The 16,003-nt window shown below is 41.8% G+C and overlaps 1 protein-coding gene across 1 annotated transcript in view; it reads left to right on the top strand.

Moving 5' to 3' along the window:
• Positions 1–1,903: 1,903 nt before the first annotated feature.
• The window catches only part of LOC311024244 (low-density lipoprotein receptor class A domain-containing protein 4-like), a 117,716-nt gene continuing 103,616 nt past the window's right edge, over positions 1,904–16,003 (top strand). The window contains exon 1 of the mRNA XM_084026564.1: positions 1,904–2,560. Coding sequence (XP_083882690.1) covers positions 2,521–2,560 — 40 coding nt within the window. The 5' untranslated portion in view covers positions 1,904–2,520. The remainder of the gene's footprint in view (positions 2,561–16,003) is intronic.

Here is a 16,003-nt window from a genome sequence, read left to right as displayed (position 1 = left end):
TTATGAACTTTTCATTAATGTGAACCTGCCTGGTTATTGCATGTGATCCTGTAGAAAATGTGCAATTACTACAATGCACAAACATCACACTTATAAACTTACATCAACTGTAATTTTCTTAGTATCTCCCACCCCTAAACCTGAATATATTACTGTCAAACATGTATCTCCATATTAATCAGAGGAATGGGTTCCTCTATGTATCTTAAACCACTTCAAACAGGCGCCCTTCTTGTTTCATATATTTTCTCTCTGAATGTCCCAGACTCCAGAATCTATAACTTGCGTTTGTCAAATTGAACAGGACCCTCAGAGTCTAAGACCTCAATGTTTCTTCTGATATTACGAAGCATCCAAACTTGTAAAACAGACTTAGTCGATGTGACTTCTTTGAAGCGAGACAACCCCGATAGCACCAAAAATGGCCGCGTCACCAAACTAATCTCAGCGCGGATTCCCAGGCTGCTCCTCTCGATATCAAACACAGGATTAGTCTGTGGTAATTGGGCTCTAACGCTGTAATCAATTAGTCTGGTGTGGCAGCCTCTTCTCCTTTCCTTCACTTCACGTTCGTTTTATACACTACAGACTTTGAAAGAGTCCGGACGCCAATTTTGACGTCGCAAGCAGACAAAAATGATGAATCATGGCTACGTAACGAGGTGAATATCCCTCTACGGCCCAGCTCTCGCCCTTACCTTTCCATTTGTCAGGGCACAAGCTGTTGTGCGTATTCTTCCCGCGATAAGACTGGATAAGAACAGCTGAGATAAGACTAGCGAACTGAGATCTGTCGAGTCCTTTCCAAACCTCAGACAGGGCGTGTGTTTGTTTACCGTCTGTCTGCTTTTTCCACCAACAAATTCCTCCCTTCCTGCCTCCCTTCTCTTCTTGAACTTTAGTTGACTTGAACTTTTCTGCCCCCCCCCCCCCCCCCCCTTTTACCTTTCTCCGCCAATCTTTTTCTTTCTTTGATGTTTTTTTCCTTGTTCCTTCAAGATGTTTCCCTTGTTTATCCTCTCTTGTTTTCTGAACAACCGTTCTCCCCCCCATCACATGTCATACATCTATGTGATCAATGTCTCCTACACCCTCATTTCATCTTGTACGTTTTCTATGACGACAAAAAAAGAGTTGTTTTACCAAAACCTCTTTCCCTTCGATCCCCCGCCCTCCTCCTCTCTTTTGAATTCTATTCCTATCCCAGTCAAAAACAAAAAAAACCCCAAAAAAGCGGCACTTGGCACTTTAAAACTGCAGATAAAGTTTTGTTGTTTCCTTAGCCGTAGCCTCCTCCAGCCCTGTTTATCAGGCAGACTTCAAAGTGGCACACTGACATGTGGCTCTATCTTCCCCCTGCTCCGTGAAATAGGGTCACAGGCAGCACTTGGCTTTCAGGGGGGGGGGGAAACTTTCTCTTTCATGTATGAACCTAGTGGGTGAGAGGAACTAAAGGGGGCCATGCCAGCCAGCCACCCACCTGCTATCCAAACTGAGACACACACACACACACACACACTGCGGCGAGTCCTCTGCTTGGTGTGTGGGTGTGTGTGCGTGGGTGGACGTGGATGACTGTTGTTTTTGTGCACTTTTCTCAACCGGCCGTTTGCAGGCCGGCAGCCAGCCGTGCCCATGCTTCGCTCGGGTGTATCTCTCTCGCCTGTTGTTGTTTTTTTTGGTGGGGGGGGTATCTCATGATTTTATTCATTGAGTTTCTCCCTCTGTCTGAGTTTTTTTTTTCTCTCTCTCTCTCTTCCTCTTTTCTCTAGCTGCGGTGCCAGTGTGACGGTGCCTCGTGCTGAGCTCGGGACTGCACCAACGGGACAAAAGACATAAGAGGAGAAAGAGAGGACGGGAGGCGAAACAAAAAACAAAACAAAAAACACAAGAACAAGCCAGCAAAAGAACTCGGAAGATTGGAAAGAGACGGCATGTTGATTAGGAGACAGACCTGACTGCGGAGGAGACTGAGGCATAGAGGTTATTAGCTCACAGTCAGAAAAAAAGGCTGAGAAGCTCACAGCTGCAGCCAGACAGGTCGAGAAAGTGAGAGATTGCTAAAAATTCATGATACTGGCCATGGCTGTAGGGCTGCTGCTGGGAGGATAGACATCACCCACACCCACACTGCAACTTCCTTAACCTTCACTCCAAAGACCCCTCCATTCCCTCCCTCTGTGCTCCTCTTATCCATCCCCACATTGCCATCCTGTGTCCTCTGGGGTAGCAACACCGTCAGAAATCATCACACGGACTAGTTAACCTGTCAGCTGTGTACTCGGAGGCCTAGAGTTGCCGTGCGACGGTCGCCTGTTGCAGAGTTTGACGGACAGCGGCCTTTTATCCCCACACATGGACTGTTGATGAAGAAAGATGGCAGTGAGACTGGCAGGCGCCGCCCCTTCCTCTCGGCCACCCTCCCTCCCCCCAGCGGCCGTGGCTCGGACCGGTTAAGGTTCGTCTGTTGGCATCCATCGCAGCATCGGCAGCAGCTGGCGGAGCGCGGGAAGGAGCAGTATGCAGGAAACTGACTTACCGGCCACAAATGCCTTTAAAGGTAAACACTCATGAGTGTGTGTGTGCGTGTGTGTGTGTGTGTGTGAAAATGTCAAAGAAATGTGTCCTGATTCAACTATAAAGCCTTTTTATAAACACATTAACAATAGTCAGGTTTGTGTGTTCAGCCCATGAAGGACTTTATCAGCTATAATACATTTATAATACATTACATCATCATCCTCTAAGGTATGTCTCAGTAATGAAACTGATCAAGGCACCACAGGGGTCATCAACTACATACAACATGACCCTTGGCTCAGTCCCATCCTGGAATGCAGACCGGCCAATCATCTCTGACTAAGGTCCGACAACTATCCACCTCTATTTTTTCCAGAACACAGCAAAATAACTCTTTCATATAATTCCTTTATGCTTTGACTTGGTTTCTCCCGATGGAAGCATTTGTTCATGATGTGTTCATTGACCTTCAGGTAGTTGAAAATACGCGAAGAAAGTTTTTACACTGTGTTCTTTTCTATAATTGCATCTAAACTTTTAATTCAACTCTAAATGTTATTATTGCCGACTAATCTACGTATGTGTCCCTCGATATGCAAGCATGCTTTTTTTTAATACTACTAAGTACTGATGCTACAAAAGTTGTATACAGACCCTTTGTGGCTCCAGAGGGAGCTTGGTGAAGTTGGATAAATGTCCACGAGTGATGTCACTTGGATCAGCGTCGGTTTGAAAACAAGTTTGATAACTAAAGTCGCTAGTGGGTAAGAAAGTCTAAGTTCAAGGCGAGATGGTTATGAAGAAGTATGTATATCCTGATTGAATGTGTACCGCATGAACGGTGTGTGCTTTAGATAGATAGATAGATAGATAGATAGATAGATAGATAGATAGATAGATAGATAGATAGATAGATAGACAGATAGATAGATAGATAGATAGATAGATAGATAGATAGATAGATAGATAGATACTTTATTGATCCCGAAGGAAATTCAAGCATCCAGTAGCAATATATTATATATATTATATTATATTATATTATATATTATAAAGGCAGCTTGCAAATAGGCAATAAATTAAACATAATCAACATAATGAAAGTCTGTGATGAAAAACTCTATATTTGAAAAGGATATCTAGCTGCTAATGTTCATTCCATAGCAACCACCTCGGTATGTGCAGGAAGCCCAGGAGGGCCTATTTTTATTGTAAACATTATTATTTACCAATAAGTATATATTTAAATTGGAATGTGTCTATAACGTTCATATTGCCATACTTGATGTTTTATGAAAGATGTTGTGTTTATATCACAGGTGTGATATGATCACGACCACGTCCTGTCACTTAAATGCATCGCTGCTGATAAGAGACACGATGGAGCTATAGGCAACAAACGGGAAGCCGATCTCAGTAAACTTGACGCGATGCTTTACGAATTAAACCGCCCTCTGTGTGTTTCCCGTCCTCGGAAACAAACAGCCTCTTCAGACAGACTTATACAGATAATACACCCATGAAGGTAAATGATGACATTTCTCGGCAGCGTTCTCTCAAATCACCTCCCGGTCCGGATTTTGCAGCCTGCTACAGTGGATTTCACATTCTGCCATCTTCTCTTTGATTGCTGATAGTTCGGAGTCCTGCTGCGACGTATCCAATGGCAATGTTAACCAGAGCACACGTAGGGATGCCTCCTCCTCCTCTCACCGCTGGATTTGTCAAAGCAATTTGACTTGCAGTTGAAAGCGCGCGACTAAACCACTACGGGCTACGGAGCGGTTGACAGAACCTTTATTTCTGAGGAAGATGGCATCTCCGAGACAGACATCTCACTCTGTGAGCTTATAGGGAACCGCGCTGACGGGACTGACTGAGTCACTGACAGATTCACTTAGAACTGCTTGCTCTCCTTCCTATAAGGCAATTAAACTGAACATAGGGCCTTGTGGGGCTGGCAAGCAGTATGTGTGTGTGTGCTGTGTGGTTAAGAGTTTGATTAATGCACTTCATTACACACACACTTGCTTATCCCTGGATATGTGTATGCATCCTGCTGTTCTTATTACTGTGGTCAACTACTGCAGACGTGGAGAAATCACTCCAGAGCAGAGCCTCTTCTCTGTTCTCAAAGCACACACGCGTTACATAATTCATCAGCTGTGTGTGTGAGTACGTGTGTGTCTGGATGAGTTCTGGTCAGCCTCCGTGGGGTTGAAGAGGGGAATGAGGTCATGGAGTGGTAGTAAACAAATGTGCCGACATTCAGATGTAGGCAGACGCCCCGTGGTCGATAGCTGTAAACGTAGGGTTTGTTTACCGCACGGGGTTCATGTCAGGTACACACACATACACACACACACACACACACACACACACACACCTTCCTCCCAGTCCAGCCAGGTCTGTTTGCACCCGTGTTCAATGAATTTTAATCCACACTGATTTCCATGGTGAGCTTGTTATTGTATGTCTTGTGTTCTCAGGTGACGTTTGGGAGGACGAGAATGTTTCCAACAATGGAAAACAACTGTTTTACCCCCATCACACAGCTTGCCCTTAAAGGTGCAATGTGTCACATCTGGCTAGAATTAGAGTTGAACACATTCAAAGTGTATTGTTCAGGGGGGCACTTTTTCAGAAAGCTAAGGGACCGGGGGCCTGACCCACTTGACCCCTTTCATTAATAATGCCTTTTTGTATATTTGCTCATTTGTGTTTATATATGTGTATAATTTCTGACATACACTCCAGAAATATTCAAAACAGTTTATTCAAAACATAATAGAATAAACACAATAGAATACAAATCTAGCTCCTTAACCTTGGCGCCTGGTCATGTTTTAAAACGACAGATCAAATATGAAGGAATTGTATTTTAAAACCGACACCTCAACTTTTAATTGAACAGCCACCTATAGTGTTGATTAGACAGAAAGTGTCTCAGTGACAGAGACTGAAAGTGTGCACGTAACCATGGTAACTCACTCTCACTCCTGCGTGTTAGTAGATATATGATATAATTAGTGTATATAATATAACAGATTTGTGCATATTTCAGACCCCTTGCTCTTGTAGACAGACAACTCACCATCATTAGTTTGGACAAAAGCTTTGGACGCATCCAGGAAACATACATATTTCAGTGTTGTGTCTTCTACACTCACTAACAACTTCCTTCAGTGCATATTTACATGAATTTGTGCCCTTTTTATTTTTTAAAACCAAATAGATTGTCGGTGGTTATTATATTTTCTTGAAGCGTATCCAAGAGAATCCGCTGTAACACTTTGGAACCCAATCAAGGGCAATTGGTCTGTAATTTCCCCATGCTTGATATTTTACACGTTTTTTCTTTGACTACTAGCACTGATAAAACAGTCAACACAGAGTCGCGTAGTGTGCCACGCATTAATAATTCACAAAAAACTAAGCAAGGAACGCTAGAATTCTCTGGCAGGCGTGCTTCAGATGTTCTGCTGTCATTTTGTCAAGGCCGCATGCTTTGTTCACTGCCAATTTCTCAATAGCATAGCACACCTCATCAAGTCTAATAACCAGACCATAATCACCATCATTAAGTGCACCAGTCTTAAAAGAATACTTCACCACTGGAAACATGAATCTGTATTTAAAGTGGGTCATATATGAATTTGAAATGCGAAGTAAATTTCAAATTTGGTGCCTGCTTCATCGAGAAAAGGCAGATTGTGACTTTTTGCGCGTGTGGATGGAAAACATCAACTCCCACAATGCACAGCTCTGCAGGCCACTCCCACTGATCTGTCCCCCCTCGCCAGTCCCCCACTGGTTCAAAATGAGGAAATGATGCACGACCATTCAAAAATACTACCAGGTTTCTAACGATACAAAGCTTGATGCAAATGAGTGACATATTCCTTTAACACGGTTAAAAATATCCCTAAAATGTCTCCGCTTAGCAATATTTTCAGACACAGTAGCCCCTTCAATACTGGATGGCAGGGGCATTTTACTCTTACTGCCAGTTTTAACTTCTTTCCAGAGCTCACAGGCATTATTCTGCTGAGGTTCTTTTGCCCTCGTGGCTTTCTCGTTTCTTTTAATAAAGAGCACTGCATATTTAAATGTAACATTTTCTTGTGTTTGCACTCCGGGCCATGTCTAGCTTTTCCTGTTAAAACCCCGTTTTGAAAAGCTTCTTTGGCCTCAGTGTTGAGTTCAGGCACACATTCATGCCATCCTGGCCTGTGATTATGTTGGCGATTCACAATTTTATCATACAATGTGTGTTTCTACCAATAGCTTTTTGCTGGAAAGAAATCAAATTGCTATCCTGACAAAATTGGATTAAGTGTTGATCAAATATGGAAATATTATCTGAGATATCATCCACAACAAATATACATATATGCACTTCATTTAAAGTCCCAGTCGGCAAGTCCGGCTGATCGAGGGCACTCTGTCAGATTTTGAATGTTTACAACTCTCAGGCTCCTCCCCCACAACCACTGAGCTCCTTCCCCTCGACTTCATGCCCTTTGAAATCCCTTAGATCACGCCACCTTTGAAACAAGGGTCCGATGTTGACTCTGGTTTTATCACAGGCACCGTTGCAATCTTTCGTGTGTTCCTTATTTTCCACCGGTGTTTTCTTTTCCTTGGTGGTTTTGGACCTCCTCGTTTCGTTTTTTAACGAGGAATTGGAAGCTTGTTGCTACTTCCCTCCACCTCCCCCCTGTGATAGTGGAACGACCCGAGGGGGGAGGGGCTCTGTGTGTGAACGAACAAAGCCCTGCGTGCTGATTGGACAGGATGACCCGGCCTTTGTTGATATTTTGCAAAACAAACAACAGGCTCTACGTGCACATAGAGGTGCGTAGATGCGCACTTTTTTTTCTAAAACCGGATGATTTATGTTGTTCTATCGGAGCGTAGTGTCGACTTCGGTGAATATGATCAAAAAAAATGTTGCCGACTGGGACTTTAATAAGAGAAAATAGAAACGCAAGCCTGTTTAGATACCCATCCTTGTTTCGCTATATTGCATAAGGAGTGGAAACTTAAATTACAAAAAAGAAACACTCTTATTATGTTCATTTTGAATTGCTGGGTGATGATCACTCTGATCAGTGGATCACATTTCTTTTCATACTGTGCCACGCTCTATTCCGATGCTTAGATCTGCCTCATGGAAATCATTATTAACCGAATTAAGTTTATCCAAGTCTTTTTATCTAATAAAGCCTCTTGTGTACTCAAGATATCAGCGTTCTCCAGAAGCTAGTCGATAACGATGCGTCATGCATTGTCCCCGGCCTTCTGTCCTCTACGGGAGTTATGTGACAACTCCAATCGCCATGAATCACGTTCCTATCTACATTGCAGCACATTCCCCAGCCTCACGCACCTGCAGTGTAGACATGTAGAAACCCTGTACAAAAGTCCCTTTCTGGCCCAAACTGTGGCTGAGTTGTCTTTCAGGTAAATATCTACAAATAGTGAGAGTTTCGCCAGTCCGGACATGTCCGCACAGCGTTGAGTGGCACTTGGGCAAGATTTGAGAAGAACTTTCTTGCAACTCTCCATCCCCTCCAACGCAAAGTGGTAAAATAATATCGTCCAGACTCAGGGTTTTCATTTTGACAATGAAGAAAGTATACGCAATTATTTTCATTTGAGATGTACTCAGATCAGCGACACCTCAGCCAGCCACCTCTGCCATCATGCTTGATAGAACATATAACTTAACAATACATCAAAAGCCCTGGTGGAAACCACATAGATTCAATCTTATAGGAAAACTGCCGGCTTGCAATAAGTCACTCAGAGAACCTTTCCATCTCATCCAGTCATAAATAAAACTTGATGCTTCATGAAAGCCCAGTGAAAAAAAATAACCATTTGCAGCCGTTTGTTTTCTTCAGTAAAGAGGAAGAAGTCATCTCTACCTAACCTCCGTTTTCTAACACCCCCCTTGAGGCAGTCGATGTGCAGAGAGACAATACTGCGGAGTCAGACTCAATCCCAGTCCGCCTCCATCTTTCTCACCTTCCTGCCTTTTCCCTTTCTGCATTTGACACATTTTCTCACTTCTGCCTCTCCCAAGGTGGTCACCTTTTCTGTCCATCTCCATTTATCTCACTCTGGCTGTCATCCCATCCTCCTCTCTCCTCTGCTCCGTCTCGCACTGTGGTCTCCCAACACAGTCGATCCATATTGAGCTGTACTAATGTGGAGGCCTCGCCCATCCATAAAGTGAGTGACAGCTCGGGGTTGTTAGATGAGGACCTCCTGCCCCTCTGCCTGCATGCTACCTGAGGCGGAGGCCTCACACGCACCGGCTATCTGTCTGTCTGCCTCCGCGCTCGTCTGTGCACTGGTGAAATCTTTCTTCACAAAGCCTAATGTGTCACTATGTCCAGATTTCACCACCATCTATTCAGAAACATTGTGGCTGAGCCACTGGCACTAAAGGTTTGGTAATGACATGAACGATACGAATCACAGCAACGCCTCACTGTTTGTACATTTCATGGTTTGTATCGGCTTCGCCCCGGAGTGTTCATTGGACCGATTCATCTGGATCATGTGAGCTTGGTTTTGGTGGCTTGAGGTTTTGGGTGGCACCTTGCTTTTGCCAAATATTCCTGGCTGCCAACATTCAGCAATCACCTGATTAGAAATTATATTTGTTACACATTAAATAGAGAAGATGCAACATGTTGGGGTGGCAGCTTTGGAGTTGTTGCAAGGCACTTTATCTGGATCTATGCTAATACAATTACTTTTTCAACAGGAATAATGACTTAATCTCTAAGACACATTAGACATTTGTTAAAAAATAAACCTTTCCATTAACGGAGCTCTTGATAACAATGATAACATTCAGCCACTAGATGATGCACTCACTCCAAATGGTTGACAGGTCATTGCACAATTGCATATTTGGTTGAAATATATGTTAGCTCGTTAATTAGATTGCTTTATGTGCGGGTATTTCAGGATTAATCTCATTGGCTCCTGGCTATTAGAAAGAAGGAGAGTTACCGCCTGAATTAAGGTGATTGTTTAGCTTCTCACTTAAGTAGTGGTGTTTGGTAGAGTCAGGTGTAAGACGTACAGTTCTACACTGATTAACTGACTCTTGATCATTGGAGACACAGAGATACAACGTGATTCCAACATCTTTACACTATTGGTTTACACGACTTGTTGAGACACGCAACCAATCATCAGATATCTTTCACACAGATTGAAAAAACATTTTGGACATGTCAGAATTTTTTAAATAATTAAAAATCCTCATCATTTCTATTTTCATTTGGCACCTTAAAAAAAACCCTTTAAGAATGCTTTAAGCAGGAAGACATTCTACCAAAGTCATGCAGAATCCAGTTAAATACATCTAACAGTATATGACTTGTGATGATATTCAATGTAAATGCTTCAAAGATGGTTCCTAATGCCCTAAAGCTACTTATAGTTCAGCAAGCTGGTTTTAAAGGGGAATTAGAAGTGAGCATTGTGCGTAGCTCTGCAAAGAAAGCCTGTTTGAGAGTGTGAGCAGGAAGCTGAGCCCTGTGGGACCCCACAGGTGATGAATGCTGAGAAAGAGGATGAGTTATGTATCATCAAAAAAAACGTGCTGTTAAAAGACGATCAAGAGACGACAGGCGGCCAAAGCTTACATGCACACATCCTCAGGGCTATCAATTAAAATTACATGATCCGCCTTGTAAACTAAATAAGTTGAAAAGAACATATATGCACATAATACACAAAGCCTTTAATGAAAATACAAATAGGGGCTCCTTCTTCTCTAAGCCCATGCATGTGTCATAGTAGAGAATAGCAGCATAGTGCTGGTCAGAGAGCTGTTTTATTATAGATACAATGGTGGAATCTGTATCAAAGCTACGTTTGAGGAACTTTGTGGGAACACTATCCATTGAACAAGTAGAGCACCTCATATGGGACACAGATTGCTGTAAAAACAACAGAGTACGAGGTTCAGAGTAGCACAGCAGAGTCCCAGTTAAGAGGAAAATCTGGAGTTTTGTGTTTTATTTTCTTTTTTTCCTTTTTTGGCAAAGAATAACCAAACGAGAGCCTTCCCTTTGTGAACACGTCTCACGCTACATGCAAGTGATGAATAAGGTTGCCGAATCACCAAATCCCCCTTGAACAACAGGGTTTCACCACAAAATGCAGTTGTAGTGCCTTTATGCTACAAAGAAAGGCAAAACCAAAACAGCAATGAAGTCCTTTAGTGCAGAGGTCTTCAATGTTTTCAGGCCAAGACCCCCAAGGCTGGTGGAGGGACCCCCTAATACATATTGTATACAATTGTGTTCCTAATTAAACAGGGCCAATAATATTGTGTAGTGCAGCTTATAGTGCCAGGTATAACAGTACTTTGTAATGAAGTATATATACAATGCTAAGCCATTAAAATAATACAATAAAACAACAATTTCACAACATAATATTAAACAAACAGGAAGATTTATATTTGCTTAATATAGGTTGTATTACTGTTAATGTGTATTTTTGGACATATTTCAATTTTTGGAAGAAAAAAGTTTGTGATCAAATCATTTCTTGGACCACCTGCAGTAACACTGCGGACCCCCTAGGGGTCCCGGACCCCCTGTTGAAGATCCATCCATCCATCCATTGTCTACCGCTTATCCTGATTTCAGGGTCACGGGGGGGCTGGACCCCTGTTGAAGATCTCTGTTTTAAACAGCAGCAACACTGGTGAGTTCTCTGGGCAGATAACAGGGCCCATATCTTAGTACCAGAAATTGAGCCAGCCCAGATCTTATTCCGGTCGCACCGCCTTCTGTGACGTTTGGTCATGGCTCGGTGGTCGCCGATCTTCCCAATGGTTGCTGCACTTTATCCAATCACCACACTCCTTCCCCGATGCTGATGAGTGTATCTGTAGAAGGCCACACATGCGAAAAAGACAACACAGCAGAACAAAAATGTGTTTCAAAAGTTCATGGGCGCCAGAGCCCGCCACATCTGCACCCTCTGCCCTCACCACGGGTAGATTCACCGATATCACTACCGTCACCACCATGCTAGCATGAATGATTCATTACTTTCTTTGCAGTAAACAAGCAAAACATAGGCAGGTGTCTCCTGCACTTTCCTTCCATGCTGCTAAATCACAGTCAAAAGGCAACAACACGCCGGTGTTGTATGACATGCATCAGAACAACTGCACACGTTGTTTAACGTGCAAGCCAGCGGCGTGGAAAATACGCATAAACGATCCAGAAAAGCAGCGTTTTTTTTTTTTATCACATTAACTCCCTGGATTGTCCCATTCTGCCTACCGTGCCTTGACTACTGCTTCTGTCTGTATTCATGATGGGTCTGCTGTGTGTTACAAGTGTCAAATGATGCATGCGTGTCACTGAATTACTACATTATCACATTACTGAAAGAACATGAAGAGAATTGTACTGGTAATTTATAACCGAGCCCTGCACTGTGTTCTATAAAGATTGGCTCCATCAGCCTCCACTTTCCCAATGATGTTGGGTCGCATCTTGTCAGACAGGATGTGTGTTTTTTGTTGTTGTTTTTTTTCTTGCTTGCATTTCAATGGTATCATTGAAATAGTTGTTGGGGCTTTGTGTTTTGGTGCAAAGTGGCCAACACCTTTCAACCTTGACAGAGGCAACGCGGACCAAATCCACTCCTTCTGTTCCTAGCTTTCACAATAAAAGCCCTAAATAAATAAAAGACATATATACTGTGTAACTGTTTACCAGAGGGCACTCAAATTCATTGGAACATTTGGCTCAAAGGAAACTCAATAAAATAGTTAACAATTGAGCTCCAACAGACTGCCAGATGCTGCTCTGGGTCAATGGGTTCCTGGTAGTTGGTAACCCTCTGCCTGCACCAATCTATTCTAACCTTTCATCGGAACTGTGCTGCAACTGTGGTAAATTGGCATCCATGATCGTATGAATAGTTTTGAAGCAAAATATTCTCTAACCTCGGTGTGTAAAGATAAATGGCACATGCCGGTGCAAAATGCGATGCTTAGTTTCATTTTCATGTCTTCTATAGCATTATACTCTTTCATCACCAACATGAATTCCTTACAAATTAAGCACACTTCCCCTTGACCTCTGTGAAACTCACTTTCCCAACGTTTGTCACCCGCTATCTTCCATCTCTATTGCTTCCACCATGTTTATTTAATCAAGTAAGGTAGATGTTTTCAAGGTTATGCAGTTGATCATAATGTCAGTGACAGCTAGTGTTCAAACTAAGTTCAATGTACATGCAGTGCACTTATATTAGAAATATTATATTCTGGTTTATTTTTGGTTTAAAAACCACGGCAGTTTGGCCACCCATCACCTAATGTTCTGGAGAATTACATGTTCAATCAAACTGTATATGTACAGCATGTGCTTCTGCTCATATATCTGACTCATTATGACTAGTCTAACCTCTAAATTGATCTTCATAGCAGAAGGCAAATAGTTAAAATTACAACAGACACTTGCAGTGATGGTCGACTAAATATTTCAATTCATAGCATCAAGTCAGGAAAGAGAATTCCATTCCATTGTCAGAGCTTGAGTGTGTGTGTGTGTGTGCGCGTGCGTGCGTGTGTGTGTGTGTGTGTGTGTGTGTGTGCGCCGGATGTGTGCAGATAATGTATCTATAATAGCTTGATATAATTACACGATGCATGACAAGATAATTGCGGTATGTGTGCGTACGTCTCCGTACGTGGATGTGTGTGTGCGTTCATGCGTGAAGGTCCCTGCATGTGTGTATTTATATGTTCGGCCAATATAATTACAGGATTTCAGACGTGATAATTGCATGCACGTCTGTGAACGTACGCATATGTGCATTCATATTTCTTCATTATAATTACAAGATTTGCGATAAACTGTGTGTGTGTGTGTGTGTGTGTGTGTGCATGCGTTGGTGTCAGAAACACACTTAGACAGACACAGTGAGTCATCATCTGGCCTAATTTCTTCTTCACTGCGTGTGTGTGTGTGTGTGTGTGCACACACACACAGATGCGTTCATGTCTTAATATGTAAGTATTAGTATGTATTATCGTGTAATGTTTAGGTTTATGAAGGAAAAGTGTGTGTGTGTGTGTGTGTTTACCTTGTCTCGCTGTGCATGGTTGCCTTCTGTCTGATTTTGTCTCCTTTATTTACTTCCCATCCAGCTTATTTACTAGTCAGTCAGACATCCACCCAGTCTACGTTTACACTGACCTAAATAGGCTCATCATCATGTGTGTGTGTGTGAGTGTGTGTGTGGCTGTCTGTGACCACCTCTATTTGTATCCACGTCTGCAAAGGTGACAATGTGTGTCCATGTACGTGTTTATATCGGTGAGCACCTATGTGTGTGTGTGTGTGTGTGTGTGTGTGTGTTGCAGTTCAGTGTATTCAATGGTTGTATTGCAGCTGCTGTCATTGTTTGGCAGACTTCACATTTATGCTGCAATCTCCACTCCCCTAAATACCTCTGATTCCTCAGATAGCTGCTTCATTCAGCCGCCACCTTCACACTCTATTTTTATTTTGCTGCTGTTTGTGTCGTGACACCAGGACACAGTTCCAGAATGTAAACAAATGAGTAAAGATGCATTCACACCAAAAGCGAGAAAAATTGGCGCCTCACGTGGTTTTGACCAGCGAGTCGACTGGTTAACTACAGCGGTATGAACCATAAACAAACATTTTTTGTCATCAAGACGTCAAGCAAATTCCTTTTGAAATGCTTGTTTTCTGAAAGGAATTTGGATCGATCAAAACATTGATATTGAAAATGGTATCCAGTATTTACATGGGTCATTCCGTGTCATTTCATCAAATTTCTGAAAATCTTCCCACCTGACCATCTCAGAATGAATAAATTCAAGTACAAAGACACACTTGTTAATAGGACAAATCCAAAATATTAGGTCTCTACTGTCAACAGTTTTCTCATGAAACATCATTGAATGAAGGGTAGTTTAGACGGTTTTTGGCATCATACTCTGAAAAGCCATTTTTAAACAGCACTATCTGGAAAACTATCTCACATGTGGCCTTCAAAATTTCTACAGTGTATATCTGTTACTAATAGCCTCCAGACATGAAATATCAGGGGTGTAGCCCAATGATAACATAGTATGGTAGGTACTTAAAATGTGGCTTGTTGAAATAAAGTAGTACATTTGAAGAGTGGCTGAGCTCCCATTTTTGCAGATAAAAGACTTCTATCACTTCTGCCTCTATCTCTGGTGTTAGCTGAAACATTCTACAAAATATGGTCTCTCTTAGATGATTAGTTTCACAGATATTAAGGCTCAAATATGGAAGTAAACACATCTTTGCCCAACTTCAGAGTCATATTCCAAAAAACTGACAACAAGTATCAGGTCCAAACTTACTTTTTTTGGAGTGAGAATAGAGACAAGCTGTTATTCAATATCAAACTTTGGAGACTTTTCTACTGTAATGTAAAATATTTATGCTCAAATAAAGATTATTATTTGATTTGGTTGTGTAATTTATATACTTAAAGTATGACAAAATGTACAGTCTTCAATATTATGCTATGTTTGTTCATGGTTTAAGACATTAAAAGCTGCTTTCAGCATGTTTAACTCATATCCAAGGACTTATTGCCTCTGTAACAACAACTGTGCTACATTTTAATGTTTTCGTAAGGCTAAATATATCAGTAAGATTTAGTCACATGTAAGTCTTTGGTAAATGGTAAAAAACACAATTGAATTGCCCTCCTGTGATGTTTACTAGTAGGCTGTTAGGACATACAGTACCAAAACCGGCCACAAAAACCCCACCAATATCAGGATTTAAAAAACTCACTGTGACAAATTGAGGCAAAACACCCTCCTGATTTTTTTATATGATTTTAACAAGAATATGATCTTTCAAAAAAAGTAAGTTTGGACCCGATACTTGTTGTCAGTTTTTTGGAATATGACTCTGAAATTGGGCAAAGATGTGTTTACTTCCATATTTGAGCCTTAATATCTGTGAAACTAATCATCTTAGAGATACCATATTTTGTAGAATGTTTAAGCTAACACCAGAGATAGAGGCAGAAGTGATAGAAGTCTTTTATCTGCAAAAATGGGAGCTCAGCTACTCTTCAAATGTACTACTTTATTTCAACAAGCCACATTTTAAGTACCTACCATACTAGGTTATCATTGAGCTACACCCCTGATATTCCATGTCTGGAGGCTATTAGTAACAGATATACACTGTAGAAATTTTGAAGGCCACAGGTGAGATAGTTTTCCAGATATTGCTGTTGAAAAATGGCTTTTCAGAGTATGATGCCAAAAACCGTCTAAACTACCCTTCATTCAATGATGTTTCATGAGAAAACTGTTGACAGTAGAGACCTAATATTTTGGATTTGTCCTATTAACAAGTGTGTCTTTGTACTTGGATTTTTTCAGGACATTCTGAGA

The sequence above is a fragment of the Eutrigla gurnardus genome (assembly GCF_963514095.1).
Source record: "Eutrigla gurnardus genome assembly, chromosome: 14".
Taxonomy (NCBI): domain Eukaryota; kingdom Metazoa; phylum Chordata; class Actinopteri; order Perciformes; family Triglidae; genus Eutrigla; species Eutrigla gurnardus.
This window is presented reverse-complemented; position numbering and strand designations above follow the sequence as displayed.